The 27,259-nt window shown below is 51.2% G+C and overlaps 1 protein-coding gene across 2 annotated transcripts in view; it reads left to right on the top strand.

The window, feature by feature from the left end:
- CACNA1A (calcium voltage-gated channel subunit alpha1 A) overlaps nt 1-27,259 on the top strand; it is a 263,531-nt gene that overhangs the window by 190,716 nt on the left and 45,556 nt on the right. For both annotated transcript variants that reach the window (XM_037022578.2, XM_073220074.1), the window contains exons 18-26: nt 1,504-1,621; nt 1,755-1,822; nt 5,341-5,447; nt 7,044-7,835; nt 16,043-16,497; nt 18,019-18,157; nt 19,707-19,836; nt 23,735-23,794; nt 24,495-24,601. In XM_037022578.2, the coding sequence (XP_036878473.2) occupies nt 1,504-1,621; nt 1,755-1,822; nt 5,341-5,447; nt 7,044-7,835; nt 16,043-16,497; nt 18,019-18,157; nt 19,707-19,836; nt 23,735-23,794; nt 24,495-24,601 (1,976 nt within the window). The remainder of the gene's footprint in view (nt 1-1,503; nt 1,622-1,754; nt 1,823-5,340; nt 5,448-7,043; nt 7,836-16,042; nt 16,498-18,018; nt 18,158-19,706; nt 19,837-23,734; nt 23,795-24,494; nt 24,602-27,259) is intronic.

Raw genomic sequence — 27,259 nt, 5'->3', positions numbered from 1 at the left:
TCTCACATGTGAGAGTCTGGTAGAGGCAGTGATTGGGGGTGTGGGTTCTGAATTGGTGAGCTTGCATTTGAAAGGCCTGTTCCCTGGGCACGTTGCTTACTGTCTCTGAGAATGTGCTGGCTCTGGCTGTCTCCAAGGTCCGCAGAGCCTCAGATGTCAAAACATCAGAATACAGAAAATAAAAGACACAGTTACTATACCCATCCTCTGCCAGATTGGAAGACACCCCAATGCCATATTCCAGGGCCAACAGACTGGCCCTGGCTGGTCTCCCCGAACCAACCTCTGCACCTGTGTGGGCACATGACCTGAGGTTTGGGACTGGCTTAGCTGGGACCCCCAGGGCCTTCCCAGTAGGTTCTGTTTTTTGAATGGGACAGAGAGTATATGAAAAATGTGCCTTCACTCCCCCTTTCCCCTGGGGGGGTGGCTAATTTCTAAACGAGACCCCCCTAGACAGGGTTGGAAAGAGAAACCATCCATGAAGTTCTGTGCCTTCACATAAATGATTATTAATAGGAATTCACCATTACCCATATGTATATCTTCAGCATAGAGGTTCTTGCCTAAGAGGGATGCTGTCTCCCATGGACACTTGGAATTGTTCAGAAACATTTTTGGTTGATACACCTTTGCAGGGAGAGTGTTACTGGCATTAGGGGATGGAGTCCAGGGCTGCTCGAAGCCCCACAGTGCGCAGGATGGTCCCCGGCCACAGAGAGTGATCCGGCCCCAAATGCCAGCAGTGCCGAGGCTGGGAAACCCTGTATTAGTGGATTAGCGTTTCTGAAGTTCTTTCACATTTACTTTATCCCTGTGGAAATATTACAAAGGAGGGAAGCTGGGGGTTTTTTCATGACTATGTGGGTGCATCAGAGCAACTTCTGTTTGCTACCACTGCATGCCTCTGTCTGAGGCTGCTCTGGTCGCCAGCATCTGCCCTGACCGCAGGCACAGCAGTCCAGAAATACCAGCGGCTGTGTGGCTTCAGCAGCAGAAATATATTGCTTGCAGTCTTGGAGGCTGCAAGGGCATGATCAGGATGCCCCAGGGGCTAGTTCCTGGCGAAGGCCACCTCGCTGTGTCCTCACATGACGTGATGGAGAGAAGAGACCAAGTTCTCTGGTGTGGAAAGGCCCTAATCCCATCATGACCTTATCTAATCACCCCCATCTCCAAATACCATCACTGAGCTTGTAGAGCTTCCATGAATGAGTTTTTTGTTTTTTTTTTACAACTCAGCTCATAGCAAATCTCATCACATCAGGGAGACAGTTACAGAAAGATTCATGACGCCCCCATACTGACCTTTTCCTAGAAGCCTGGCTGAGAGCCTTATGGGGCAGGGATGGGCCTTTCCACTTGCAAACAGATGAGGTGCCCCCCACTAGAAACGTGGGCCAAGGAGGAGCCCACACGGGCAGGTTCCGGCTCCACAGCTGCGTCTCTGCGGGGCCCGTGGCTGAGGGGGGGTTGGCTGTGTGTTTCTCCCTCCCCTTTCAGATCCTGACGGGTGAAGACTGGAACGAGGTCATGTATGACGGTATCAAGTCTCAGGGGGGCGTGCAGGGCGGCATGGTGTTCTCCATCTACTTCATCGTGCTGACACTCTTTGGGAACTGTATCCTCCGTGTGGGGAGAGAGGACATGCCTGGGACTCTGATGGAGTGGAGGGGGGCATGCGGGAGGGGATCAGGAGACCCAGACGCCCACGGCACAAGTGGCGATGCTTTCCCTGACTCCAGTGTTTACAGACACCCTCCTAAATGTGTTCTTGGCCATCGCGGTGGATAATTTGGCCAACGCCCAGGAACTCACCAAGGTGGAGTTGGTGGGAAGATGTTTCTCTAGCACGGTTACCACCTGCTCATGGCAGATCAGGACCATGTCGAGTGGGGAGGGGAAGCAGGGATGGGGTCAGAGCTTTTACCCTGGATGTACGGTGCCAAGGAAAAGGCACCTCCTCCCCCGCAAACAGACCGTCCCTATTCAGGAGGATTCTACAGGAAAGGAGATGGGAGGGGGAATGACAGCGGGGTTGCCACAGGAAGCAGATGGCAAACTCCACCGAAGTGCCCATTTGTAGGGAGTGGGCAGCGTCAAGGGACCTCCAAGGAATGGGGCGGCCCCCAGGCTAGCAGCCCGGTCACCCCACTAAACCCAAAGGGATGGGGCCAATGGGGAACAACCGACAGGGGTCCTGAGGTTCAACTTGCATCATTGTGAGCTTGGGAGCTGACCAGGTCTCACCTCGGAGTGGTAGCAGTAAAAAAGTATTGGATGCTTAAGGCACCAGGCACCGCTGTTAACCTCCCTTCTGCAGACGAGGAAACTGAGGCTCAGAAAGACAAAGTCACTGGTCCTAGGTGACAAGAGAAGAGCAGCTATTTTTTTTTCTTTATTTTTTATTAAGGTATCATTGATACACAACTTTACAAAGGTTTCACATGAGCAACATTGTGGTTACTAGATTCCCCCCATTATCAAGTCCCCACCCGTACCCCATACAGTCACTGTCCATCAGTGTAGTAAGATGCTATAGAGTCACTACTTGTCTGTGCTGTATTGCCTTCCCCATGACCCCCCTACATTATGTGTGCTAGTCATATTGACCCTTAACCCCCTTCTCCCTCCCTCCCCACCCGCCCTCCCCACCCCTCCCCTTTGGTAACCGCTAGTCCCTTCTTGGAGTCTGTGAGTCTGCTGCTGTTTTGTCCCTTCAGTTTTTACTTTATTGTTATACTCCACAAATGAGGGAAATCATTTGACACTTGTCTTTCTCCACCTGGCTTATTTCACTGAGCATAATACCCTCTAGCTCCATCCACGTTGCTGCAAATGGTAGGATTTGTTTTCTTAGGGCTCAATAGTATTCCATTGTGCATATGTACCACATCTTTATCCATTCACCTACTGATGGACACACTTAGGTTGCTTCCATGTCTTGGCTTTAATAAATAGTGCTGATAGCAGCTACTATTTATAGCATCATGCTGTGCATGTCAGGCATTCATCACAGTTCTTGGTATACAGTAAGTGCTCATTAAAGGGAGCCTTTGTTAGTCACTTGGCACAAGCAAAGATCTGGACCTGGAGCTCATATTTTATAGAGCTGGTAAAAGAGAGGCTGGGAAGCCAGACCTGGAAAGCTCCAAAACCCAAGTTATTTACCCACATACCCTCTGAGCTTTCACTGGAGCCCCTGCTGAGCAGGTAATGATAAAAATTAAAATAGCAACCACAGAAAATGTGATTGCCCCTCTTGTGTACCAGACACCAAAAAGCATAAAAGATAGGGAGTCACTGTTATCCCCATTTCACAGATGGGAAAACAGAGGATTTTGCCCAGAGAAGTTAAGTGACCTCACCACACATTTAGGAACTGAAAGAGCAGAGATGTGGCCTGTCAACAGAGCAGAAGAGAGAATAGCAGTGAAAATGAGGTCAGAGAATTTGGGAGGTAGGAGGGTGAGAACTGTCCATGCAGGAAGCCCGGTTTTCATTCATGGTCAGTGATGTTGAACATGAATGAATGGGGCAGCTGGGAATGGCTGTACAGGCTGTGCACTGCACAAAGGAATCTGGTCAACTTTCTGCAGTTTGAGAGAAGGGTGTTAGGAACAAAGGCAACTTAGGAACTAGCCGTGGTCCAGCCTAAGCCTTTCCCCAAAAGCCCCATCACATTAAGAGAACACATGTGAAATCTTCTTTTCAGCCAGAGCAGGCCAGGCCTGGGACCTCCCTTACCTTCATGGCCCCAACCCCAGTGCCTCAAGGTACTCAGGACGTGTTCATGGAACTGAACCGAACTGAGCAGGTGCTGCCAACCCTCCATCTGCTGGTCCTGGCAGGAGGGAGAATGAGTTGCCTGTGCCCAGCTCCACCTGGGTGGAAACGGAAGTCTCCGCCACCCCAAGCAAACGGCCACGAGCCTAGCCACTGTGGAGCTGGCTGGAATGGGTACTGTGGGGGGCTGATCCAGCCATGAACTTAGCCAAGTTCCAAGAGCTCATCCCTGGGGACTATCATGGGGAAGAGGGTATGCCTGGGGGATGGCAGAAGGGGAGGGAGAAAGGCCAGTCTAAGAGCCGGGGACACAGTAGTGAACAAAGCAGGCAGAAATCCCTGCCCTCATAGGGCTGATTTTCAAGTGGGAGAGATTTATGAGAAATAAATTTGTCAGTTGGGAAGTTGGGAAAGTGGGGGAGGGTTGAAACTTTAGCTGAGGATTTTGAGACACGGAGAAGTTAAGTGACTTGTCCAAGCCAAGGTAAGCAATAAGGAGAGGAGCCGGGATCTGAATCCAGATGGGTCTAGAACTTAGGCTTCTATGCACCATTGCTCAAACCCCAGTGTGTTTCATACTTACCTGAAAGCTTGTTGGAAATTCAGATGCCAGGGCCCATCCCAGTGTCTTCGGGGGCCTAGGAGTCTGCATTCGTAGCATTCCTGAGGCAGGTAATCCAGAGACCGAACTCTGAGAAATTCTCGGTACAATACCAGGAGGGGAGGCCTTGTGAGAGCAGGGCGGCTGGCCGGGTGCCACCTCTGACTTGTTACTGACAGTGTCCTGATCTGACCATTTCCGAGGTGATAAGGTTGCTTCTTACCCCGGAGGTGCCAGCGAGGTGGGAAAGGTGCCCTGCCACTGCATGACTTTTCTTATTCATGGTGTAGTCTCTGGCTATGTCTGTCTTGTTGCTTTTTTCTTTGTTGGCTTTTCTGTTTTACAAATGAGGCCCTGCATGACGGCTGAAGAAGGATTTAAAGCCCCAAAACGTCTTTTTCTGTATGTATTTTTAAAATATCTTCCCCTATTCTCCTTCTCTCTGAACCTAACTGGTTGAAAATATAAGTTCCTCCCCTGATTCCTCTTCTGGAGGCTGTTGGCAGTGCATGGGATGGGCCATGGGATACCAGATTTTTCTGCACATGGGGGCTCATCTGTGTTTTTTAAAAAGCTTGGTTCAGAGAGTTTAAACAGCCTGGAAAGTAGAATGAGAAGAAAATCTTTGCATTCATTCCCAGCTTATTGTGACGGTGCAGAAAAATCTCCATTGTGGGAAGGAAAGGGAGTCTTTTTGTTGTTGTTGTTTTCTTCTGGCTGTGTGCTTAAAAATAATGGGCTGGATATTGCACATGTACACAAAGGGGATAGCGGTACACTTAACTGACATTGGGCCTCCATTCTGATCACAGCTGTGGCTCTGATTGGTCGACACCCAGACCAAACCTATTTGTAAATATTTCAGATGTCACCCCTCATCAGCAGTAGGGTCAGGGGCAAGGCTCCGAGGCCCAGTTCATGTTTTGTGAACAGGTATCCCATGTGCCTTTTAGGATGAACAAGAAGAAGAAGAGGCAGCCAACCAGAAACTTGCTCTACAGAAAGCCAAGGAGGTGGCCGAAGTGAGTCCTTTGTCCGCAGCCAACATGTCAATAGCTGTGTAAGTTCCCCCAACCTTGGGATGCTATCTGGGAATCTGCAAACTTCCAGTTAACAGTTTGGGGGCAGAGAGTAGTCCCTGACAGGGTTGAGCTTTAGGAAGAGGTACTGCTGCCTTCCTACCCATTTTTTATGCAATAAATAGTTGATAAGCACCTAACACTGTACAAGCTGCTGGGGATATAGCATAGCAAGAGGTTAAGAGGTATAGGGAGTGCTAGGAAGAGTTACAATTTTAATTAAAGCTGTTGGTGAAGGCCTTGCTGATAAGGCCTGAAGGAGATGAGGGAGGAACTGTGGGGTGATCTGAGGGAAGAGCATTCCATACAGCAGGAACAGCATATACAAAGGCCCTGAGGCAGGAATGGGCCTGATTTCTTTAGGGAACATAAAGGAGGCAATTGTGACTGAGGTAGAGTGAGAGAGGGGGCACAGTGGGAGGAAGTGAGGACAGAGAGGTGACAGGCAGATTGTGCAAGGCCTTGTGGACTATGAGGATGACAGATTTTTGCTGTGAGTCAGGTGGGAGCCATGGAGTATTCTTGAGCAAAGGAGGAAAGGACCTGGCTCAGGTGCTCACAGGTGCCCTCTGGCTGCTGGCAGAAGGATAGACTGAGGGGCATGAGTGGGAGCCAGGAGACCAGACTGCAGAAGACCGCATTTGGTCCACGCAAAAGAGAGAGTGAGGATTGGATTGGGGTTGTAGCCAAGGGAGTGAGGGACATACCTGAATTCTAAGTGCAGAGCAGATGGTTGCTGGTAGATCAGACGTGATGAGGTGGTAGCATTAAGGTGTCTTGATTAAATGGAGATTCATTGACAGTGATACTCTGAATTTTACACACTGGTGCAGTGCATTATGGGACAATGGGGAGGGGGCATTCTTTGCCAAAGTGGAAAGAGGTGGCTGTGAAAGGGGATCCCAGGAGGTCATATGCTGAGGCAGGCAAGTTTAGGAGAGCAGCCTGTGGAAGGTGATGGTCTATAACAAACGATCAATGCACACAGCACCTCTGGAAAAATCTGTATGCCCCGCGCAGGGCTGCACCCCGGCCAGCACTCCTGGCAGCAGGCCTTCTGGCTGCTTTGCACCAGTGCGTGTATAGTCACTGCTCTGCCACTCCCAAGTATCCACTCCCAAGTATCCACCCTGGCATGACCCAGAACTACAGGGTCACGCAGGCACCATGGGGGCTTCTGAACCTGCTCCAGGCAGGTGTCTATTATGATTGGCCATCTCTGAGGTTAAAATAGTTTGGACATCAAGGCCGCCCCCAGGAGATCATGTGCTACCATTTGAAGAGGAGGACTGCGGAGACACCCACCTAGGCCGAGACCCTGATTAGACCAAAACACCCAGCCGGGCTGAGATGTTTAGCTGGGCAAAGGGCACTCACCTGGGCCAAAACATGTACCTGGTGAGGATGTCCACCTGGGTGGAGTTACCACCTAGTTGGCAGTGTCCACGTGAGCCAGGACCGTGGGGGTGGAGATGCCGACCTGGGCTGAGACCACCCAGGCAGAGATGTCCACCGGGGGGTCCGCGCGGGGCACAGGGCGCCAACAGCGCCCTGAGCCCCGCGCCCTTCCCTTGCAGCAAGGAGCAACTGAGGAACCAGAAGCCCACCAAGTCCGTGTGGGAGCAGCGGGCGAGCGAGATGCGGAAGCAGAACCTGCTGGCCAGCCGGGAGGCCCTGTACCCCGAGATGGACCCCGAAGAGCGCTGGAAGGCTTCGTACGCACGGCACCTGCGGCCTGATATGAAGACCCACCTGGACCGGCCGCTGGTGGTCGACCCCCAGGAGAACCGCAACAACAACACCAACAAGAGCCGGGCGGCCGAGTCCGCGGCGGAGCAGCGTCTCGGGCAGCAGCGGGTGGAGGACGTGCTGCGGAAACCGGCGCGCTACCGCGAGCGGGCGCGGGACGCCTGCGGCGCTGGGGGCCCGGACGCCCGGAGGCCCTGGGCGGGCAGCCCGGAGGCCGAGCCGGGCCGGGAGGGGCCGTACGGCCGCGAGTCGGACCCCCGCGCCCATGAGGGCGGCCTGGAGCAGCCGCGGCCCTGGGAGGGCGAGGCCGAGCGGGCCGAGGCCGGGGATCCCCGCCGGAGGCACGCGCCCCGGCCGGCGGGCGGCTCGCCCCGCGCGGGGGCAGACGGGGAGCCCCGCCGGCACCGCGCCCACCGCAGGCCGGCCGACGAGGGCCCCGAGGACAGGGCCGAGCGGCGGGCCCGGCACCGCGAGGGCAGCCGGCCGGCCCGAGGCGGCGAGGGCGAGGGCGACGGGCCCGACGGCGGCGAGCGGAGGCGGCGGCACCGGCACGGGCCTCCCGCCACGTGTGACGCGGACGCGCGGAGGGACGACAAGGAACACAGGCACCGGAGGAGGAAGTAAGTGGCGGTGACTTCAGACCCGGCCCCGACAATAGCAGCAGTAATAGTAACACCCGAAGTGGCAGCTCCTATATACCCGATCCTATCCTGAGCAGCGCCTTTGACCTTGACAACCGCCCCCCCAACCCAGATAGATCCCACCGTCATAGCCATATTTCACAGACGGAGAAATGGAGAGGTGGCGTGACTTGCCCAAGTCACACATCTAATAAGTGGCCTTGAACCCAGGCCATCTGGTGCCAGAGGCTGCAGGCAGATCATCACACCCTTGTGCATCTTAAAGAAACGCTAACATCCTGAACTCTCCCCCAGAATTATACAGCTCTTCTGTGGCTTGCTGTGTGACCTTGGGCAAGCGGCTCCATGTCTCTGGGCCTGTTTTCTTAATCTGTAAAATGTGGATAATGGGATCTAATTTTGTCATTGCTGGAATTAAATGATGTAATACATGCAAAAGGCCTGAAAAAGCAACTAACACATTAAGTGTTCTGTAAATTTAGACCATTTTTAGCTGTGCTTGAGGCCCCCTTCGGCTTATTAAATCCTGGGGGATTTGAGAAGCTACTCTGGGCCCTCAATTTGAAGGAAAAGCAGAGTTCAAGGCTTTTGAGGCATGTTCCAGGCCAGCACCTTACCCAGTTGGAAGCAGAATTCTCTTTTTCATAACCATATTTTGTAACATGCTTTAGAGGATCCTAATGTGATTCTGCATATAGCAGCCTAACAACTTACATGTTGAAACAGACATTGTTCTTTTGTTAACTGATGTCCTCTCAACCTTATTTTATATCACCAGTAAGGTATCATATTGGTTTTTTAGTGATGTGTTTAAGTGATTCTGTTACATGGCATAGGCTCTGGGCCAGCACTTCTCGAAATATCCCTGGGTATCTTGTTGAAATACAGATTCTAACTCAATAGGTCTCAGATGCAGCCTGAAATTCTGCATTTCTAAGAAACTCTCAGAGGAGGCCAAGGCTGGTCCAGGCACCACACTTTGAGTAATAAGATTCTAGAGGACAGAGTAAAGTGATTCTGAGGCAGGCTGGTCTACACAAAATCACTGAGAATGCGACAGGTACAGATGCCAGCTGACTCAGGGTTGTGTGGGCAGCTCACACGACAGGAGGGAGTTGCCATCTGGGTTGAGATGTCCCAAAATGGGGAACACCTCTTGGTGAAGCTCCTTACAAAAATAGAGCCCAGTCTTCCTTTAAAATTTGTCCAATAGTTGCATTCTGGGAAAATGCACTATATATTTTAAAATGTGCAAAAAGTATTTTATGTTGTAACAGAGTTAGGTTAAAACTAAAGGTGCAGACTGTCACTAGCAGATTCTTCACCTGTACAAGGGACAGAATGTCATGAAGGAGAAAGGATGGGACTACCCTGCACATAGTAGGGTATTTAATATACCTGCCTTCCGTTTCCTAAATGTCCACAAAGCCCACAATTATTATGTCATTAGGTCTCCACATGTCTCCTGAAACAAGAGCCCCCTGAACCCTGTTGTTCCAGGTCATTTCTACTAGGGGGTCTTCTCTTATGGGTTCTCCACTCATTCCATCAGTGTTTACTAACTGCCTACTGTAGTCTATGCTGGTGCTGGGGGTTCAGTCAAGTAACTTCAGGGGACAAGCATGCTAGACCTGATCTGGGGCACTCTGAGAAATAAGACCAAGAAACTGCCCAGCCCAGGACAGGCTTCCGAAAACATCAATGCAAGAAAGGAAGGGAGTGCTGTAGGTTAAGAAGAGTGTGTGCAAAGGCCCTGAGGTGGCCCAGAAAGCCAGTTTGCAGTTTGGAGGGTGAGAGAGTGGCAGACCACGAAAAGGGACAAGGATGGGTCAGCAGGGCCCTTGGGTCCTGTCAAGGCAATGGGAGGCCACCAAAGGGATTTTTAGGTGGCATAAAATGTTTGGCACATGATTCAATGATTGACAGTTGCTCTTATTACTGCTACCAGTGATAAAAATGATTGTTATCATCCTTGTTATTATATCTACCCCGGTCATTGAAAGAGACCAAATGACAGGGACAGAATGTCAGCACAGCCTGGTGGTGACGGGCAATAACCCCAAATCCAGAGGCCACACTCCTGCTCCATCACTTCCCTTCTGTGTGACTGACAGCATGTCACTTCCCTTCTCTGGGCTGCCCTTTCCTCATCTGAAAAATGGGGATAAGAACAATGCTGACCTCCTACGGCAGGCGTGAGGTTCAAATGAGTTAATACACGTAGAATGCTCTAATAGTGCCCGGCTCATAATAAGTGCTCGATAAATGTTGCCTATTATTAATATTGCATCCTCAATAAATGTTAACTTTTTAGTATTAGTAAGCACTCAATAAGTATTAGCTGTTACTACTATTATCATTATTACTATTAAGATTCATCGATAGACAAAAACAACTTTATAATTTTTTCCTTTTTCCTTGAAGTTTAGTTGATAAATACAATATTATGTTGGACTGAGGTGTATAACATAGTGATTCAACTATTACATACATTACGAAATACCCACCACGGTATGTGTGGTTCCCATCTGTCAATGTGCAAAAAAATGGCAATTTTATGGGCTATATTCCCTATGCTGTACTTCCATCCCCCTGACTAGTCTATTTTGTAATTGGAAGTTTTCACCTCTTTTTCCCCTTCACCTATTTTGCCCAGCCCCTCGGCCCCCTCCCCTGTGGCAACAACCTGTCCATTCTCTGCCTTTATGAGTCTGTTTCTGATTAGTTTGTTATTTGTTTTGTTTAAAAATACGACTTTAGATCCACAGCCTTTAGATCCAACTCCTCCTTTTTACAGATGGGGAAACTGAGGCACAGAGCAGGGAAGGGTTTCCCCAAGCACAGCCAGCGGACAGCAGAAATGTGTTAAGACCCCAGCTTTCCCGAACCCCTGAGGTGGCCCCTGCTCCTCCTCCCCTCTGGAGGAGGAGCCTGCTCCCCATGTCCCAGATCTGCACCAGGAGGGCACTCACTGCTCACCCCGTATCAGTCAACATGTCGACGCCCTGCTCAGGCGAGACGTCACTCATTTGGCTGATAAAAAGGTCCTAGTGCTTGTTGGAAATGAATACAAGATGAGCCATTCATCTGCTTAAAAAAAAAAAAAAGGAATGGTAAAGATAAAACTTTATTCAAGAATATAACATACTAAAAAGACATCTCGTTTCTGTTACAGTGAAGCCAGTGGCCCTACCAAAGGGGTCTGCTTCCTGCATTCCAGACATGCTGTGTGTTTTCCATTCTCCAAAATACTGATAATTACATATATATATTTTTTTCATTCTGTTCCCTCTGTCTTCTCCCCACTTCTGCTTTCCTGTCTTCCTCTTCAATTCCACCAGCTTACATGCCCCCTCCCCTAAGCTTTCACTGGCTCTGCCCAGTGGAAAACGGCCAGAAACACATTCTACGTCACGGCATTCCATAGGTGCTCAGCCCAGACCCTCACCCAGGGCGGCCAAAGAGAAAATGGCATTTTCCTTGACTCCCAGTAGAAAAGCTGGGGGTCATAGGGCATCTGCTGCTCCCCGATAGCCAGGCAGTGCCCCCTGCTAGACTCAGCTGAGCCAGGGGAGCTTTTGCTGAGACCTATACCCACCCCCCCTGGAATTAATATCTTGGCTCTTTGCTTCCTAGTTCCACCTGCTCCTATCACCATAACAACATGCTCCCCAAAAGGAGCAAGAAGAGAGATGCTGAGCTTCTGAGCCTCAGTGTATCCTGCTTGGGGTCAGGGTGAGAGGGTGCTTCACCCTTGAACACCCTGGTTTTTGCAGCACCCCCAAAGGGAGTCTCTCCAGCACCCCTGTTCCATGCCTCCCAATTCATCCATTGACCCGTTTCCTTTACTGCGTGGCTCTATCATCTAAAATCTCTAGCTCCGCCCCTTCCCAGCGATGTAACATAGGCAAATTTCTTTGCCTCCCCAGGCCTCAGTTTCTTGTCTGTAAAATAGGCCTGAACCAGATACCACCTCCAACGGCGGTGATAGTCGTTGTAAGGGAGTCGATACCCGTATGTGTGTGGGACAGTGGTGGCGCGAGGAAGTGGGGCCGTCCTCTGGACTGAGACGCCCGAGTGCCCCAGCTAAGGTGCCCACAGCCTTTGGCAGAGGGCCGCCAAAGTGATTATCTGGCAAACGGAATCAGCGCAGGCATTATGCAGCTGCAGCGGGCTGCCTCTTCCGGGCAGCTGATGGCTGATGCCCAAGAGGGAAGGGGGAGGGGGACTGACTTCAAAGTTTTCGGCCCCTTTTGAGTTCTCCTTAGAGACGCTTGGAAATGCAACTTCCCTTCCCGGAGATTGGTATTAGGCCAGCTGGGGCTGAGCTTGTTAAAAATCCGCCAACAAACAGAGCCAACAGAGGAAGAAAAAACAAAACAAAACAAAAATCTGCAGGTCCCCTTTCTATCCAAATGAGGGACTCAGTCCCTTGCACGAGGCTGTCCCTCTAATGAAATGTCCCCACAAGTTTCAGCATGGTGTCCACTGCTGTATTATTTAGTACAACCTCTTTAGATGGTGGCCAGAGGATGTTGGTTCTCTTTGAAATGGTAAGTTAACCAAGCCTGCTTTTGATAGGGATATCTATTGCAAACATACACATATAAAAACGATGCAGAAATATCCCCAGCCAGATTTTCATTTGGGGTACAATTTCTAAAGCAGCAGCCAGTGGTGGCTTTAGGAGAACCTATTTGGGGGCTGTGCAAAAACACTGGGAAATACTAGTTTAGAATGTATTTCCTTCATCCGCACCGTGGCAGCTGACGCTCACTGTCTGGGCAGGGTATTAATATCCGAGGGCTGCTGGCAGTCCTGGGCGTTCAGCGCTCCCTGGCTGAGAAGTCATTGCAGTCTCCCCCTCTGTCTTCATATGGCCTTGACCTCTACGTGTCTTTGCCACTTCCCTTCTAAGGACCCTTGTCCTTAGATTCAGGGCCTTCCCTAATCTAGGATGATCATCCCAAGGTTATACATAGACATGTCTTTTGAAGGCATTCAGCTCAATACAGCTCACCCTCTGACCCCCACCACCACCACCTCACATCCAGCCCATGTGCAAAAAATATTCACCCCATCCCGGCTCCCCAAGTCTTAACCCAGTACAGCATCAACTCAAAGACCTGAAATCCCATCATCTAAGTCTGAGACTCTGGGAATAATCTATTTGGGGCCAAAATCCCCCTCTACCTGTGGACCCAGAAACCCAGGACCTCTCTCCTGGGCCTCAGTGTCCTCATCTGAAAATTGGGGGCAAGTGTTGATCAATTGATAAGAAGTGACTGTCTAGAAAATAAATGGTGTAGTTTATAGATACAACACACAGGATATATATTCCACTTCCAAAAAGGAGAAATCAGGAAGGATAAAGGGTCAGGGGTCCCAAGCAAGTTCTAAATCCATTTTTGGAGGAAAATCCCACTAGGTTTCAAGGTCCAGGAGTAGTTCTGTAGCCCTGAGGGCAGAACACATGTATTCCTCACGGCAGCCCACGGTCACAGTGGGCTGACCAGGCCCATGTTCTGAGTGAGAAATAGGCTGAGTAACCCGCCAGGGGTTACATAGCAAATCAGCTCCAAGATTTGGAGTTTCACTGTAGTCTCCATGTTATAAGGAAGGTTCTGCTGTCACCTCCAATTTAAAAATAAGAGACCTGAGGCTCAGAGAAGTTTGTCAAACTGCAGAGGGTCACACAGCTAGTATGTGGCATTGCTGAGACTCCCACCCAGGTCAGTCTGTCTTCTAAAGTGTCAATCTATGACCCCCTTGCCTTTTTGAGAAATTCACCTGGGCCTGTGTGGCCTCAGAGAGACTAATCTGAAACTAAATAACCTTGTCTCTCTGTCACTTACAAACAACACTGTGGACTTTTTCAAGTTAAAATGCAAAAATAAATTGTGGAAGATGGTGCCGGCAGCTTAGCCAGTGGGAAGCCCTTTGGGGGAGGCTGACTTTTTTTTTTTTTTTTAAGCATGAGGTAGATTTAGGGTTCCAGATTGGATATGGGGAGCCAGGCCTGTACTGCCCAGAGGCTTCGGGTACCTGGGACCGCATCTCATGGCCCAGGTACAATCTGAGTGCCACCTTTTGCTTGCTTCTAGTGTCTTGAGTGAGTGTGTGATGGCAACAACGTGACAAAACCATGTCCTAGTGTGATTCAGCTTCCCCGGGCTTCAGTTTCCTGATCTGTATACAATGGGAACAGTCACGATCCTGCCTTAAAAGGTTGTTGGAGAAGTTAATGAATTGGGATTAGCCAGAGGGGGCCTCACACTGGGGGCCGTTCCAGAGAGCCCCACAGATCCCTGCACCCACCAGCCGTGGGCTGAGCCTGCTGCAAGATCAGGCTGCCTGGTGAGAGGGGTGCAGCGTCAGGGGGTGGGGTAAGCAGTACAGGCACTGGGACCTCAGTGTGCAGTCTCCGAGCTGGTTCTGCCCCCCGACTGGCCATGCGGCCTCAGGTAGGGCCCCTCCTGGCTGTGGACCTCGGTTTCCTCCTCTGTAAAGTGGGGACAGCAGTCCTACCCGCATCGCACGGTTGTCCTGAGGATTAGATGAGCTGAAACTTGTGAACTCTGTTGGGCAGCAGGTGCTCAATAAATGCAAGTTCTTAGGAGAAGAAGAGGGCAGAGGAAGCAGAACACGAGGCTGCCTTTAAGCTGAGGAAGAAGTTTGCGCTGCTGAGAGCTCTGCAGAGAGGAGCCATTGAGATTGCCAATGCTAGCTATCGGGGTGCTTCTGGGAAATGGGCTTTGTCATGGCCGGGATCCAGGGACTGGGGGAAGACAGGGCCCCTGTCTGAGAATCCAGGGTGCAGAAGGGGTTCAGTGCAAACCGAGCAAAGTGTGTGCAGATAGGAGGAGGCAGGGGTGGATGGGCAGTCAGTGCGTGTAGGACTTTCTCCTGGGCCTCACTGTCCTCATCTGAAAAATGGGGGCAAGTGTCGATCAATTGACAAGAAGTGACCAAGCATTTGCCATATGCCAGGCCCTGTTCTGGGTGCTGCAATCACAGCTGTGAACTAGAGGGACAAAAATAGATACCCTCCCTCACCAAGCTAATGCCTGGGCGCGCGCTGGGGCAGAAAAAGCTCAGCGAGGACCCTTCATGTTTTTCTCCCTTCTCCCCAGTACACTGACCACCCACTTTCTCCTCATGCCCATCTGCGTGGTGTTAATTATTTGGGTAACTGAGGCATCAAACTCCTACCCACCTCATCTCCCCAGCTCCACCTCCAGCCCCACTCAACAAGCGTGTCCCCACCCCAGGGCCTTTGCCCTGGCTGTTCCCTCTGCCTGGAATGCTTTGCCCACTGCACTTGTATCCTTCTGAAAATCATCTTGTTCATTTACCAGCCATGTGGCTTTAGGCAAGAGATTTAACCTCTCTGAACTTCAGTTTTCTCATCTGTAAAATGGTGCTGGCAGTTGTCCCTCTAGGGGCTGCAGATGGCTGGGTTGTGACAAGCCAGGCACTTAGAACAGCACCTGAGAGCCTTATTATGTTTACGTGTGCGCATGCCCACTTCCCCTATCTGAAATACTTGGTGGGGGTATAAATAGTACAGGCATTTAAGGCCACCTAAAGAGATGGCATTCCTGTATCCGTTGTTTCTTTTTATTATTAAGGTATCATTGATATATACTCTTATGAAGGTTTCACATAAAAAGACAATGTGGTTACTACATTCACCCATATTATCGAGTTCCCCCCATACCCCACTGTAGTCACTGTCCGTCAGCGTAGTGAGATGCCACAGAGTCACTACTTGTCTCCTCTGTGCTGGACTACCTTCCCCATGACCCCACCACCACCACTCCTGTATCCATTTTAACTACTTCCGAAAGCATCATGCGCCCCTGTCATGCTCAGGAGCTAATGGGGGTCAAGTAGGCAGAGTCGGGCTTTTCCCTGAGGGAGCAACTATCCTCCAAGAAACAGCCTCCTGGCAGGAGAAGCAGCACTGATTTTGGGGACTGGGGGGTTAGTTGCACCCCTGTAGGGCCTTGATCCCCAACCAAGAACCCACCTGGTTCTCTGTCAGTGCCAGGAGCACCAGGGCACGGCCTCCTGGTGCCCCAGGGGCGCTCCCGTGTGGTGGACTGTTAGGCAGGATCCGGAAATGGCCCCTCGATTATCCTGACTCGGTTTTGGGTTCTTTTCTGTCGGCCTGCCTTCCGCAGAGAAAACCAGGTCTCCCGATCGGGCCCCAGCCTGTCGACCACCCGGCCAATCCAGCAGGACCTGGGCCGCCAAGAGCCGCCGCTGGCCGAGGACATCGACAACATGAAGAACAACAAACTGGCCACCGCGGAGTCTGCCGGTCCCCACGCTGGCCTTGGCCATACCGGCCTGCCCCAGAGCCCAGCCAAGATGGGGAACAGCACTGACCCTGGGCCCATGCTGGCCCCACCTGCCATGGCCACCAACCCCCAGAACACAGCCAGCCGGCGGATGCCCAACAACCCGGGGAACCCGTCCAACCCGGGCCCCCTCAAGACCCCCGAGAACAGCCTTATCGTCACCAACCCCAGCAGCACCCAGACCAACTCAGCTAAGACTGCCAGGAAGCCCGAGCACACCACGGTGGACATCCCCCCGGCCTGCCCGCCTCCGGTCAACCACACCGTCCTCCAAGGTGAGGCCCCCACCCTCCCCTCCACCCCACTGCTGAGCTGGGGCGGGCCTAGCGTCCCTGGAGAATGGGGCTGCCTGGGCTCAGTCACTGGAGGCTTGGCTGGATGACCCTGGACAGGAACCACCCCCACATCTCTGGCCTCAGTTTCTGCCTCTGGAAAATGGGTACAGCTGTAGTTCCTGCCTCATGGGGCTTAAGTGAGATACTATACATACAATGCCTGGCACATGTGCACATTCAGTAGGGTTGGTGGCATTTCCTGCATCCTGAATACCCACAGGGAGCCAGGGAGCCGCCATATTTGAGGAGCAGAGGATTCCTGTGACTGCAAGTTGGGGAGAGTCAAATGGCATGCTACGCCAGCACGGTCCAAACGAAATGACACAGGCCACATGCGTCACTTTAAACTTCCTAGTAGCCATATTACAAGAAAGGAGGGAGGAAGGAAGAAACGATCTAGAAAGTAAAAACAAACTAGGTGAACTGAACTTTAATGATACATTGCGGTTAACCCAAAGTTTATTTATTGATATCCAAACTTAACCATTTACATGTGTAACCAACACTTAAAAAAATTATTGACAAGCTATTTTACATTCTTTTTCTTGTCCTGCGTCTCAGAAATCTAGTGCATATCACCGTTTGACTAGCCACATCTCAAGTGCTGGGCAGTGCAGATCTAGGCCCTCAAGGGACAAGCAGGTTTCGCCCCCTCTGAGCCCCCCTGCCCGCCCACATACAGTTGGCATTGGAGAAGCACTCGCAATTTGGAGATGACCCACTGAGCTGCTTATTTCCTAAAATAACAGTAGTGCAATTCCTCTAGTGTCTGCCCCGTGCAAAAGTTCCCATGCGTCTGCTCAATAAATGCTTGCCACAGTCCTGCAGGGTGGATCTTGTCATCGTGTCCATTTTGCCAATTAAAATGCTGAGGCTCAGATAGGGATTCAGCCCGCCATGGGCTAGTGAGGCTAGGCTGCAGAATCAAGGCTCGAGCGGGTAGAGGCTCTTCCCCTCCAGTCAGGAGAGAGGTGTTAATGGGGGGAAGCCCTGAAGTCTGACAGTGGGAGAGCTCGGTATTCCCATCCATAAAGTGGAGCCGTGGGGCCTCATCCCACATGCCTCTGAAGCAACATACAAAGGTCCGGCAGGATGGGGGTGGGTCTGTGTTAATACCCTGTGAGAGCCCCACCGGACTCAAGGCTGCAGAGTCGTTGTAAGCAGGCGCTCTGGGGTCAGGCCGCCCCGGTTCAAGACCCAGCTTTGCCACAGCCCATCTGTGTGACCTCAGGCAAGGCACATCACTTCTCTGGGCCTCAGTTGCCGCCTCTGTAAAATGGGGATCCTAAAGCACCAACCTCATAGTGTCATGTGAGGATTCAGTGGCATAAGGTGGTGTCTGGTACACAGCAGGCACTTGGTAAGAGTCAGCTGCTGCTTGCCTGCTCTGGGGAGTGGACAGGAGCCCAGAGGCTTATGGGAAATTGTGGAGGGAGCCCTGTGTTGGTTCTTTCCCAACAGTGAACAAAAACGCCAACCCAGACCCACTGCCAAAAAAGGAGGAAGAGAAGAAGGAGGAGGAGGAAGATGATCCTGGGGAAGACGGCCCCAAGCCCATGCCCCCCTACAGCTCTATGTTTATCCTCTCCACGACCAACCCGTGAGTATGGCCCGTGGCCAGGGCGGGGGCCCGGGGCTCCCACTGGGGCAGTAGATGTCAAGCCAGTAGAGGGTAGTGGAAAAGTTGCCTCCAAGAACACCATTAGCCCATAGGGAAGCTTTGAGCAAATTAAAAAATGATGCCCTTAAGTGATATAAATAGTAATTTTTCACAGGAAAAAAGACCCCATCCTGCCATCAGCTAGAAATCATTGTCACAGATTTCCAAATCTGCGCTATCTGTGATGTGACAGGTGCCCCTTAGAAATGGCTGCCTTGTGCAGTGCACAACCTGTACACCCATACATGACAGCCCTGGTTCCTGAACGCTTGCGCCTAACCTCTGCTTACAAGGTTTGTCTTCTAAGCAGATGGTCTCTGAGCTCCATAGCGTTTTTGTCTTGGGCATCCTTGAGGAGGATGGATTATTTAGGGGAGAAATTTATCATGTGTGTCATGGTGACTCAGAGGTGGTTCTACAATGGCATTCTTCCAAAGGGTGTTTCTTGAAACCCTAGTCCTTAGAAGGCCTCTCGACAAAGAAAAATCATGTCAAATAAGCCAGCAAGGGAGTCGCTCCTTTCTGGTCTACCTCTTGGAGATTCACACTGCACATTAACTTTTTTATTTAATTGACGTTATCTGTTTTCCTAGAGAAACACTCAAATGTGGCATTCAGTGCCAGGCACTGTTCTGAGTGCTTTTCAATTTCCTTCGATCTCATGATAATCTTGTGGGGTTGGTACTATGCTTATACACATTTGACAGAAGAAACTGAGGCCCAGAGAGGTGAAGTCACCTCCCCGAGGTTCTAGCAGCAAGCAGGTGGGCTGGTCCAGAGAGATTGACTCCAGCATCCCTGTCCTTACCACTGAGCCCTGCTGCCCTTCACACGACCTAATGACCTATTTATTATGAGCTCCACTTAAGAGGTTAAGGGCTTAAGTATTATTCTACTAGCACATTAAAGGCTCTGATAAGGCTTGCAGTTCATAATTTCAGGCCTTTTACTCTGTGGATCCCCTACCAATGTGCCAGGCAAATATAAGCTCTTTTGATCCATCTTCACATTCCTGGAAGGTTGGCACTATTGACATGGCCATTTCACAGATGAAAACACTGAGGTACTGTGGGATAAGTTACTTGCCTAAGGTCACTCAATTAGTTAATTTTCTTTTTTAATTTACTTCACCCAGAATTGCCCAGCTTTATTTGACCACAGGACTTTTTCATCTCCTACAGAATCACATACAATGTTTCTGCAACTCAGCTTGGGAATCAAGATGTTCCGAAAGGATCATTTGGGAATGATAGGAACTTATAAATAGGGCCTGTGAATATCTTCACTGGCTGAGGGCTCCCTGCCCTCTTGGGGTTCCAGGACCCCCAAAAGGACCTCCAGACATAGGAGCTTGATTCTTTGTTGGATGTGGGCCTTTGGGAGTCAGAGATCTCAGGCTGCGGTAGGTGGCATAAGGAGAGTACAGAAGGAAAGGGCTTGCAAGCCCGTGGTCTGAGTGGACCTCTGCACGCCCACCTGTCCCCAACAGCCTTCGCCGCCTGTGCCATTACATCTTGAACCTGCGCTACTTTGAGATGTGCATCCTCATGGTCATTGCCATGAGCAGCATCGCCCTGGCGGCCGAGGACCCCGTGCAGCCCAACGCACCGAGGAACAATGTGAGTCCTACCCCACAGGCCCCTTCCCAGCCCAGTTCTCTGTCATGGGCTACTTTCTCCTGCATCCTAAAAGCTGAGAGCTGGAACATCAGGGGCATCCCTGGGAAACAGCCCGCATGGCTGCTGGTTGGGAGGGCAAGCTCTGATTGTCGGGGGTGCTCTTGACGGCAGGAGGCTCTGTGTGCCTGGCTGGGGAGAAGTGGTCTAGAGTGGGTGGGGCTGAAAATTGCTGGAACTCCTGGTAGCAGGAGTGATGCTGGCAGTATATGTAGGTGCACATGTTCTGCATGGATTGTGGGGGGTACTCAGCAAGGGGCACTCCAGAGGCAACCCCCCCGCCCCAGCAGCCAGTCTACCCAACAGACTTGCCCATTTGGTGCAAAGCTTCGAAAGAAAGGATTATCTAACTCAAACACAGCCTGAACTTTCAGCTTTTTAGAAACCTAAAAAGCTTTCCTTTTGGGGGCCCAGGACCTGCTAACAGTCCCTGTTAATCGAGCTCTTGCTGTGTTCCAGGCCTGCTTCCAGGCACTTGACATGCAAGCCCCCCTGGTACTGCAAGCCCCATTTGACAGATAGGGAAACTGAGCCTCGGGGAGGTTAAGTGATCTGTCCAGGGTCACACAGCAGAATTCCAAGTCTGCCTTCCCCAACCATCTCTGTTTATTGAGCACCTACTGTATGCGTGGCCCCCCTTGAATCCTGCCAAAGAGGAATGAATGCGCGCCCGTGGTTGAGAGGGGAGACCATGGCACCAATAGCGAGGGCATGGCAGATTCTAGACCAGCAGTGGTACCTCTTCCCCCAGTGCTTTCCCTGTTGCTCCCCATTGCCAGGGCCAAAAGTACATATTCCACTGGGAGCCAGGCCCTGCCATCCTCACTAAGTAGGTTAGGAGCCTGGCGAGGCTGGCAGGCCCCATAAATCAAACCCAGCTGCCGGCAGCTTACCTTGCATTTTCCCTTCCTTCACAGGCCTGGCAGGCCCCCTGGGGACCCAATGGGGGAGATGGAAGGAAATAATTAGAACACAGCTTCCGGAAGAAACTAGTACCAGGGCAGGGCTGAGGCTGTCATCTGCTGCCCTCTGGTTTCCCCAGGCGCCTCAGGGAGCCAGGACCAGGGAGGCTGCATCCCAAGAGGGGTCAGCAACCCTCCCACCAACTCTAGGAGGCTCAGAAACAGCCCAGACTGCAGGGGGTGCCACAGCTCCAGGCAGGAATGGGACCAGCCCCATGGGGTGCTTGCAAAGCCTCTGGTCCCCCTTCCCTCTTACTCCCTCTGAAGCTGGGTGCGCATTCAGAGACGTCTGGAGACGTGCTTGGTTGTTGTGACTCAGAGCAAGTGGGTCCCAGCTGGGGCTACTGCTCAGCACCGGACAGTGTGGGGACAGCCCCACCCCAGACAATGATCCAGCCCCCAATGTCAATAGTGCAGAGCTTGAAAAACCCTACCCTAGAGGTGAACAACAGCCATCCCTTCTGGAGTGAGCATCTTGTCAAATTTTCCCACCTGCACATGTATCCTTCCACACTGAAATTTATTTTTGTCCATATCTAACACTAAACAGATGATCTAATTCTGTGCCGCACTTCTGTCACCCAACACTGAGTCCACTGTGAGACGAGCACGTATTGTTAGGGGAGTGACTATTGTCCTTTTTCATCACTGTTTGATATTCTGCTGTGTGGCATGATTGGCTTTTCCATCTTCCCGCCGACACACATTTAGGTGGTTTCCCTTTCAGAGTGCTATCCCTGCATCCCTCCCCAACATGTCTCTCAAGATGCCTGGACATGACTTTCTCAGGCTGTAAAAGTGTAAGTGGACCTTCTGGATCATAGAATTTACATGTGGTCAGCATGACTAGATGCAGCCAGATGGTTACTGGGTTATACAGTGACACCATACAGGACTCCACTGCCCCACAGTCTTGCCAACACTTGGTACTGGCAGCTCTTGCTTTTGTCCACCCTGGTGGATATGGAGTGGAATCTCTTGGAACTTTGATTTGTATCACAGGGAGATAGGTGAATCTGAGATCCTTATTGGATTAGACTGAGACATAGGAAATTGCCATTCATATAGGTCAAAGGATCTGTGTATTAGATATAGTCAAATCTAATGTATTGGTCTCTTGATTTCCTCTTGGCCAGCTTCTCAGCTCTCCAGAATTTGATTCATCCAACTACCTGACTTTTCCTTCCTTCTTTCCTCCATTTTCCATTCATTGCTTTATTTAGTATTTATTTAATAATAATTACCCAGTGCCAGGTGCAGAGCAGAACATTAAGTACTGACAGGGCATGAGATGGACCATGCCTTCCCAGGGCTCATGGAGCACCAGGCCTTCTGCCATGCTGTGCACCCCGCCTGGTACACCTGGACTGCTCTCTGTCTACCTAGATCCTTCCAGCCCCTTGCACCTGCCACCCCACCCCAGGAAGCCAGCCGTTCTGGCCACTCCGATCTCTGATGATCCTTCAAGCACCACACATAATGGGAATAAGTTGTGACCACACAGATTACAGAGCCCAGCTTCTGTACAATACAGTACAGCTGCAGCTATTCATCATTATTTGGCAAACATTTCTTGAGCACCTGCTGTGTGCCTGGCTTTGTACTATAAGCTGGAGACACCACAGGAACAACATCCCTGCCTTCATGAGGCTAACATTTGGGTGGGGGAGATTATTAATAACTATAAACAATACATTAAAAACTATAAAAAATAATAAAAAGTTTGCAAGATGGAAGGGGAAGTAGATTTGGTAAGGAGGTTCAGAAGTCCCAGGAAGTGGATTTTAAATGGGTGGTCAGGGAAGACCTCACTGAGAAAGTGGTTTTTGAGCCAAGCCATGAAGGAGGGAGAGAATCAGGTGATGTGGGGAAGAGCATTCCAGGCAGTGGGAATAGCCTGCACAAAGGCTCTGAGGTGAAGACATCCAGGGTGGCAGGAGCGGAGTGAGTAAGGTGGATAGTGGGAGGAGGTGAGGGCAGGAAGGTGACCAGCCAGGTGGTGCAGGGCCTTGGGGGCCACTGGGAGGACCTTAGCTTTTACCTTAAGGAAAGTGGGAGCCCTGGGGGCTTTTTAAGCAGAGAAAAGCCAGAACCTGATTCAGGTGCTCACGGGCACCCTCTGGTGGTGGTACTTGGTAATTACCAGCCCTTACTTTGGATGGAGTCAGCCCTGGGCGGGCACAACCATGCCCTCGCACCAGGGTCACACCAAAGGTGTGCTGTGACCTGGCCTGGAGAAAGGCCGGGCTGCAGGCCATTGCTCACCCAGGCAGAAACCACCCGTCCCATGTAAGGCAGTGGGAAGGAGGGGAATCACCCCACTGTGATGAGGACGTGGCCGTGGGGCTGGGTGGCAGACAGCAGGTGGGAAGGTTGGCCCCTAGTGTCTGGCCTGGAAGGTTGGCCGTGTTTAGGAGACCCTACATGGGAAGGAATTCTCCCTGAGGAGGCCCAACCTGTCAAGAGCACTGGGTGGGGAGGGGTGGCGGTCAGACTCGTCAGTAACAGGGATATAGCCATCCCTCAACTTCCCTGGGCCACTTCCTTATAGGGCTTTGAGCAAATAAAAAAGGTGCCTTTCCCATCAGTAAACTAACTGTCCTAATTGATTTTTGTTAGGACTTTGCTGCCATCTGCTGGAGAGTTTCATTCATAACATACAAATCTGTGCTTTGAAACAGCCCTTGTGCCAGGAGCCCTTAAGCAGTGCATGCCCTGCTCAACTGTACCTGACAGCTCTATTTCCCCTCCAGATGCAGAGTCTGCTCCCTGGGGATTTTGCTGGAGGTCGCACGCCCCAGTGGGCCATCACTAGGTTCATGGAGGCTGTGCTGGAGCAAGCCAGTGATCCACGGCCACCTTGCTTTTATCCCCTGCAGGTGCTGCGATATTTTGACTACGTTTTTACAGGCGTCTTTACCTTTGAGATGGTGATCAAGGTGAGTGTCAAGAAAGCCAGGGACCCAAGGGATTCTGCACCCTCAAGAATGCCACTCTGGCACAGGTGGGTGGCCCTGGAGGGTTAGAAATGCTTGGTGTGCTGGAGGAGTGGAGAGGAGGCCAGTGTGATTGGAAGGAGTGGGGAGAGCAGGGAAGATGGGCGGCGACAGGAACGGAACATGCAGGGCCTTGGGGGCCACTTTTACCGGAGGCAGGGTGAGTTCTGGGCAGAGGAGGGGCTTGACGGGACTCGGGTGCTCACAGGCGCCCCCCGGTGCTGGGGAGGGGAAGCGGACTTGGGGCAGGGGGTGAGGTGGGTGGGAGCCGTGAGAACTGGAGGCAGGTGGTTGCGTGGCTCCGGCACATGGTGACAGGGACCAGACGGGGGTGGCGGTGGAGAGGGTGGTGAGAAGTGGGCAGCTTCTTGGAAGGTGTGGAAGACGGAAGCGGTGAGGCTGGCAGATGGACCCAGTGCAGGTGTGAGCCGGGGGGTCCAGGTGTGGACCTAAAAGCCAGCGAGCCTAGAACTGCCTTGAAGGAGGTGGGGAGGCACACTGGCAGGGGCTAGTCACCCCCGCCAGCCCCAGCCTCTGGCTGCTGTGCGTCCCCCACCGTGCCCCCTGCTGGGGACAGAGGCTGGAAGGTGGGCTGCTCTCCTGGGCAGGGTAAAGGATCTAAGCACCTTTTTTTTTCTCCCAGATGATCGACCTGGGGCTTGTCCTGCACCAGGGTGCCTACTTCCGTGACCTCTGGAACATTCTCGACTTCATAGTGGTCAGTGGGGCCCTGGTGGCCTTTGCCTTCACGTAAGTCTCCCTGTGAGGCCTCCACTGGCCTTTTCGCTCCCTACCCCCGGCCTGGGGCTGCCGGTTTGATCAGGGAACAAGTTCTCAGGGTGTAGAGATGGGGAGAGTGGGCTCTGGGGTGGTGGGAGGCATCTGCATGCCACCAGGAAGAGCTTCAGATGGCTTTTGCATGTTGTCCACCATGGAGGAAGAAGGAGACGGGTCCTCCACCTTCTACCTCCTCACGCAGCCCAGTCACCGACCCTGTGCTGTGCCGCTTTACGTAGACTAGCCCCCCAGGACATCTCATCTCCCTTCTGCTCTCCCAGCTCCGCCGCAACCGCTGTCTCTTAGAGAGCCCCTAAAGAGACGATCAGGAAACGAATGTGCATGGGAATTCAGACCCCGACCCTGTGCCTGCAGCCCCCGTAGGTGTAGATTTAGCGACTCCTTCTGTGTGTCCGTCATTCCTGGCAGCCCTAGAGACTCTCTGCCCTCTGAAAGGCCATGCTTCACTGTGTGACCCCAAGGTGGCACCCGAGGGCTGAGCAGTCACCAGCTCTTAGGGCCCCGGTAGCAAACACGACAGTACCTTCCTCAGGTTATAGACATTAGAAGCAGAATGAAAAGACTTAATCAGTCCCTAATCCATGAACGTATCTTCTTGGAGCCTCCATCTGTGCCCATCACAGGGGATCATTCCCACAAAGGAAAGTCTCACAGGAATTCTGACTGGCCCACCTCCTCCCATACTGAGACATCGGGGGCTCTCTCTGTGCCTCTCCCTCCTAGCTGCCTTCTCAGCAGCTCTGCTATGGGGCCCTTGAATGGCCGCCGTGACCAATGAGGACTCAGTTTGTCAGGAAGCCAGGGTGGTGACCCATTTCCATTTAGGGACTGAAGTGGGTCGCTCTTAGATTCTTCCCTGGCAACACAGTGAGGTCAAGTTGTGTCAGAAAAGCAAGAAACCTCCAGAGTTCTGGATGCCTCCTAGCTGGTGACGTACCAGGAGTGTCAGGAGGCTCATTGTATCTCTGTCTCTGGCCAAACTGTCCACACCACCTTTCCTCTGTACCTTCTACTTTGCCCCCTTCTTTCTATGTCGGCTGTCTTTCCACCCTCTCTCCTTTTCTCTTTTTTTTCCTTCCTCTCTCCCTCCTCCTCTCTCTAATCCTTTTTTAAGTAATTGAGAATTTGAGTATCAGAGCAATGAAAGATACTATTTTCAAAAATACAAAGTAAAAAGCTTGACTACATTATCCTTAAGATGTTCTGTAGGTTAAAAAAATAAACAGAGCAAAATGCACAGAGAAAGGGAGGTGGGATTGCCACAAATAAGGCAAGGAGTCGATGACCTTCATATGTAAAAAGCACTTACAAATCAATAAGAAACACTGAACCTTTATAGATAAATGGGCAAAGTGTGTAAACAGAAATTTTACAGAATGCTGACAACTAATAAAAATGAAAAAATGTTTTCAACCTCGTTGGAATTCAGAGATGTAAAATACAAACCAGATAAAATTTCTTCCCTATCAGATTAGCACCCCCATCTTTTTTTTTTGAAGTATCATTGATATATTGATATACAATCTTATATTGGCTTCAAATGTACAACACAGTGGTTCAACAGCTCCCCATATTCCCCATAATCCTCAACCCCTTTAGTGTGATTACTATCTGTCAACATAGAAATGTTATAGAATCATTGCCTGAATTCTCCACACTGTACTACCATCCCCATGACCAACTTATATTGTGATTGCCACTGGGTGTGGCACAAAAGAAATGGTGACCGTGCCCATCAACTAACCCCTGCCACTTCCCTCCCAGACCTGTTGGAAAGCACACGCGTCAGTGCTGAAGAGAAGGGGCCCCTACTGCTGCCCTGCCCCACTGCCACCCCCTAATTTGACCTCAAACTTGGGGAAGGATTGGCCTTCAAAAGACCTGGGAACAAGCTTTCAACCATAAAGCTTTTGCTATGGTGGCCCATAGTTTACAATATGCTGTTTCTAGGCTCCCTTGAGCTGTAAGTAGGCTCTACCTTAAACCTAATTGCAAAAAAAAAAATTATTATTCCACCAAAAATCAATTGGCGGAAGGATTCTTTGTGTTGCAGAAGAACCTGCCTCAAGGAGCTGATTTTCTTCAATTTTTGAGTTTTCATTTTAAGTCAAAAGTTATGCAAGGGCATTCAAAATGAGCCTACAATTCACAGAAACTTGGCAGCATATTTGTAGAGTCAGTTTTTTAAACTGATTTTATGAAGTTGCTACAGGCATGAAGCCAACTAGCCCATGCCCTTGAAAATCCCTGTTTCAAATGGTTTTTAAATTCTTATGCAAGGAAACAGGCCAGACAGGAATTTAAGGCCATCGGGTGAGCCCTGGTGGGCTTGTAGATCTCACAAGACCTGGGGGATGTGGGGGTAGATTTCAGTAGTGGTGTCCTGACAAGTGCCAGGTACTCTCATAGGACTTTGGAAGGGCTGACAGTCATGGGAGCACCTTTATATGATGGTCATAAGGATGGGAGAAGAGTTTCTCTATTGGAGAGACCCTGAGACCCCACTCCTGCTGCACCCTCCCCACCTCACTGCCAAGAATCCATCTGGTGCTGCCACTCCTCCTCCAGGGCCAGGCTACAGGCCTGTCACAACTGACTAGCCCCTTGATC

The sequence above is a fragment of the Manis javanica genome, chromosome 13, assembly GCF_040802235.1.
Source record: "Manis javanica isolate MJ-LG chromosome 13, MJ_LKY, whole genome shotgun sequence".
Classification (NCBI taxonomy): domain Eukaryota; kingdom Metazoa; phylum Chordata; class Mammalia; order Pholidota; family Manidae; genus Manis; species Manis javanica.
The sequence above is the reverse complement of the archived record's forward strand: the minus strand, read 5'-3'. Positions and strand labels throughout refer to the sequence as shown.